Source organism: Neodiprion lecontei, chromosome 6 (genome assembly GCF_021901455.1).
Source record: "Neodiprion lecontei isolate iyNeoLeco1 chromosome 6, iyNeoLeco1.1, whole genome shotgun sequence".
Taxonomy (NCBI): Eukaryota; Metazoa; Arthropoda; class Insecta; order Hymenoptera; family Diprionidae; genus Neodiprion; species Neodiprion lecontei.
The window spans coordinates 19,275,115-19,279,283 of record NC_060265.1 but is presented as its reverse complement, the minus strand read 5'-3'; the positions used below and the strand labels follow the sequence as shown (position 1 = coordinate 19,279,283).

Sequence of the window (4,169 nt, the reverse complement as noted above, 5' to 3'; positions counted from 1 at the left end):
AGAGACACGTGTGTAAAAAAAAAACAAAAAAAAAAACCAGAACCAGGTGCAAAGATATAAATATACAAACGATATCCGATTTTTGTTTATTCTTTCGTAGCGATAAAAGCGTGAAAAATGTCGAAAGAGGTCAGTACATATTACATATTTAATGGTCGGTTTCGGGTGGAAAATAGCCTGCCGCCACACATGTCAGGGGTAGCAACGAGGGAATATCTGCAGCAGGGTAACAGATGTCGGCGAAGAGTTGAACCGGGATGAAAATACTTCGCGACACGCGAGCTGCTCTGGGGGGACTTTCTGCAAGAGATTAAGGATGCGGGGACGGATACGACCTTTTTCTGCAGTTGTTGTTCAACATGTAAATTTGTTGGTGAGTTTAGCCAACCGCGAACGGCACGACGTCGCGCCGCCCGGCGCCTACGGCAGCTATGCAAATCCCCTTGAAGATAGAAAATCCCGCGAAAATGTCGGACGGCTACGGAAAGACCCTCTTGTATCCCCATTAAAGAACGATTGGAAATACATCCGGAACTTTTTCTTTGATATACGTATACCCCAAGGCGTGTAGATGTACCTGCTGCATCTATTCGCAAGACGGCGAAGCTTCTAGTGTTTCCTTCCTTCCTTCCTTCCTTCCTTCCTTCCTTTCTTTTACCCTCTTTTCTCTTTCATTTCCAATTTCACCCCTCCAGCCCAGACAAAGAGACAATTAACTAAATGGTCTCAGGATTACATTCAGCGGTTAGCCAAGAGGGACAGCATTGCCCTTTCTGCTTCTTTTTCGCCGAGCTGTATCTTCGGTTCATCAATTTTTTTCACCGTTCATTACACTGTAGAGTAATCACTATTATTGATTTCTTGAATTTTCAGAGTTGTGAAAATCTATTTCATAATATAGCATGATCAAATTATGTGGAAAGGTCAACGTATCGAAATCACTTCAGCAAGTGTGATATATTTATATTAATTACTTGCATCGTAAACTTACACAGGATGAATATTTACTTAATTCATCGTATTGAAGTAAGTATACACAGCCAGTTCTAGTTACAGATTCTTATATCAACTGAAAACTACCGTCACTCAGCCAAGACACAAACCCTTTTCTAGAACGTACGAGAGTTGGGAATATCCCCACTTTGATTAACTCTATTGATCATTGGATCATTTACTTTCTGACGTTATCGATCATCCAATAAATTGGATAAAAGTGGGAATATCAATGCTAAAACGGTTCAATCGTTGTTGCGAGATTGACAAGGAGGTATTATATGCCAGGTGACGATTCGTCCGAGCAAATGATCGTCAAACACCTTTCGCAGAACGTTGTTATATCCCATAGAACCAGTGATGACGGCTACAAACAGACCGCATATATTGAAATTTTACTCCTTAATGAACACGGCAGTCAATTAACCCTTTTAGTGCCGGGCGAAATGGAGGTGCCTATGCGAGAAAAACCGGCCGAATTTCACAGTTTTACAAGGGTTCGGGAAAATGCTTATAAAAACCAAACGAGAAACGATATTTACATGATTCAAAAAGCTGCGTATTATAGATGAAATACAGAACGAAACAATGACACTAGTTTTTTTGTACTCATTTGAGAATTATAGAAAAAACAAAGGTATATATGTTTATAAATGAAGTAAAAGTTGAGTTCTCTCGTACAAAACGTGTTTGCACATACAAACAGCCATCTTTTCCCCACAATTTTATATGGGTCAATTATAATGAAGCATATACTTTGTATTTCCAATATATTTTGTAACAAGATAAACAATATTACATAACAAAAATAAAACATAACTTGAAGGTACACGGTAGGCGCCAGGCGGATTATCTCTTTCGAAATATGTAATTGTTATCGGTAATATAACATTGCTGAAACAAAATTATGTTGTCATAAATATTTATATATATATTGCAAATGTGTAAAATTTTGTTATTGCAACTCACACAAATAATTTATTTAGCATTCGTGGCTACTAATGCACACTCCATGCAATCCTTTGTTGCACTTATTGCAAACTGTGCGTGATTTTCTCTTTGGGCCACCATCCTTTCTGCTGCACACCACGCAAACCCTTTCCAGTTTTTCAGGCAGTTTCCGTACACCTATGCGGGGCACATTTGTTGAAGTTTCCGCTAATGGTGTGTCGTGTGCTATCCTCTTTAGTGCCAACCATTCAGTGGTTATCGACTGGATAACATCAGTAATGAATTCCAGTCTTGTTTTGGTTTTGCCGTCTGTATTGTGCCGATATAATATGTAGGCATTCAACACCATTCGGGAGAAAATGGAGAAAACTACTTTTTTCCAATATTTGATGGCTCTTCTTTCATCTAAGTATGAATATAGCATCATGTCTGACGTGTCTACGCCTCCCATGTGTTTGTTATATTCAGCTACGATTGCTGGTTTTTCGACCTGTATTTGTGCATTCCTTTTCCTGATTGTAGTCGTTTTGTTCTGAGCCTTCTCAAATGTGGACATCAGTAAAACATTTTTCTTCTGCGACTTTTTTTCCCGGTACGCTAATAGTAAGACTTCATTATTTCGGGCGTACTTAGATGCGCCCTCTTGCAATTTAGTCTTCATAAATGATGGAATATATTTCCTGTTGCTGCGGATTGTGCCAGTCAGATATGTCCCTTTTTCAAACAGTGCTCTTGCTAAGGGAATGCTTGTAAAAAAGTTGTCTGCTACCACGTGATAGCCTTTCATAAAATAATTGCCCATATTCAATAATTTATGAATCACGACGTGGCCAAGACCATTCTTCTTTATTTCTTCTTTATCGGTTTGATCCCTAGCTCCTCTATAGCAGAAGAACGATAAGCAGTAATGGGTAACTGCATCAGTCAACATCCAAAACTTGATACCCCACCTGTGATGCTTTTTATTTGGCAGATATTGAATCAACGACGTTCTACACTTCGAGCCGACTAATGATTCGTCAATACTCAGATGTTGGTTAGGCGAATAATGAAATTTGAACTTATTGTTTGCATGGATAACGACTGGTTGAAATTTCGCTGTAGGGTCATATTCTGGATTATCACGTGCTGGTAATTTTTCATTGTCTACTACGTGGAAAAACCTACAAACTAATTGAAATCTGTTGCGACTGAACATTTGGCCAAACCATGGGATTTGTCTGTGGTTTGTTGACCAATAACTGAAAAGTGTCGGTCTACGTGTTATACCCATTTCCAAGAGCACAGCAATAAAAGCCCTTACTTCCGAAACTGTGGTTGCCTTCCACTCTGTTGTTCTGGATCCTGAGGGAACATTGATTCTATTGAGGAACTGCCTGGCATATCGATTCGTCTCATTTCTCAATAAGCTCAAAAATTCTTCCGTAAAAAAAAGATCAAAATACGCTCTCGGCATGGAATTTCTTGCTGGCATATGTTTAGGCCCAGCAATCTCCATAAATTGTGGGCGAGGATTATATTCGCTGTCGTTGGCCACGGTAACTTCACGGAAATCTCTCAGCTCTTCCTCGGTATCGTTTCCCTCTAATTCTGATTCGCTATCATCGCTCGCTTCACTATCACTGTAGATCTTACGTGGATGCCGACTTCTTGGTGCCACGATTTCTTCCTCGTCACTATGTGCTAGATTCAACTGGTCAACCATTCGGACTATTTCCGCGTCATCCATGACGGGTTTTTTTATAAAACGGTTGATGGTAAAATTTTCCTCAAAAGCAACAATGTTTGACACAAGCGAAAAACAACGGTAATAACACAAAACACGCTTTCAAACTGTAAATGGGACGAAATATACTGTTCACATCAACGATCGTGGAGAAACTAACTGATCCTACGTTTCGCTGCGGGAATGCGATGCTATTTTGTTATACAAAACACTGTCGACAAGTACCGATAAGGGTCCAAATCCACAGCGATTTACGCCGCAGATCGAATATCACCTGAGTGGCGACCATCGGTATTTATGTTAGACTTCGGTACCTCCAAGCGATAGAAAAAGGTCTTCGTCCACAAAGAGTTAAAACGAAAAACTATTTTTCTTAATTCTCTCATAGTGAAATTAGATCATTTATAACGTATTACAAATTTATTTTGAGATAGAGTTCTCCCGCAATGCGAATAGTAAAGCGCTACGAGGCGCGGGCCGATATATCGGCTCTGGCACT

At 39.7% G+C, this 4,169-nt stretch overlaps 1 protein-coding gene across 1 annotated transcript; it reads right to left on the bottom strand.

Moving 5' to 3' along the window:
- Nucleotides 1-1,975: 1,975 nt before the first annotated feature.
- On the bottom strand, nucleotides 1,976-3,673 carry LOC124295174 (piggyBac transposable element-derived protein 4-like). Its single transcript, XM_046744063.1, has one exon. It carries the CDS (start codon nucleotides 3,671-3,673, stop codon nucleotides 1,976-1,978), a length of 1,698 nt encoding a protein of 565 aa, XP_046600019.1.
- Between the last annotated feature and the right edge of the window lie 496 nt (nucleotides 3,674-4,169).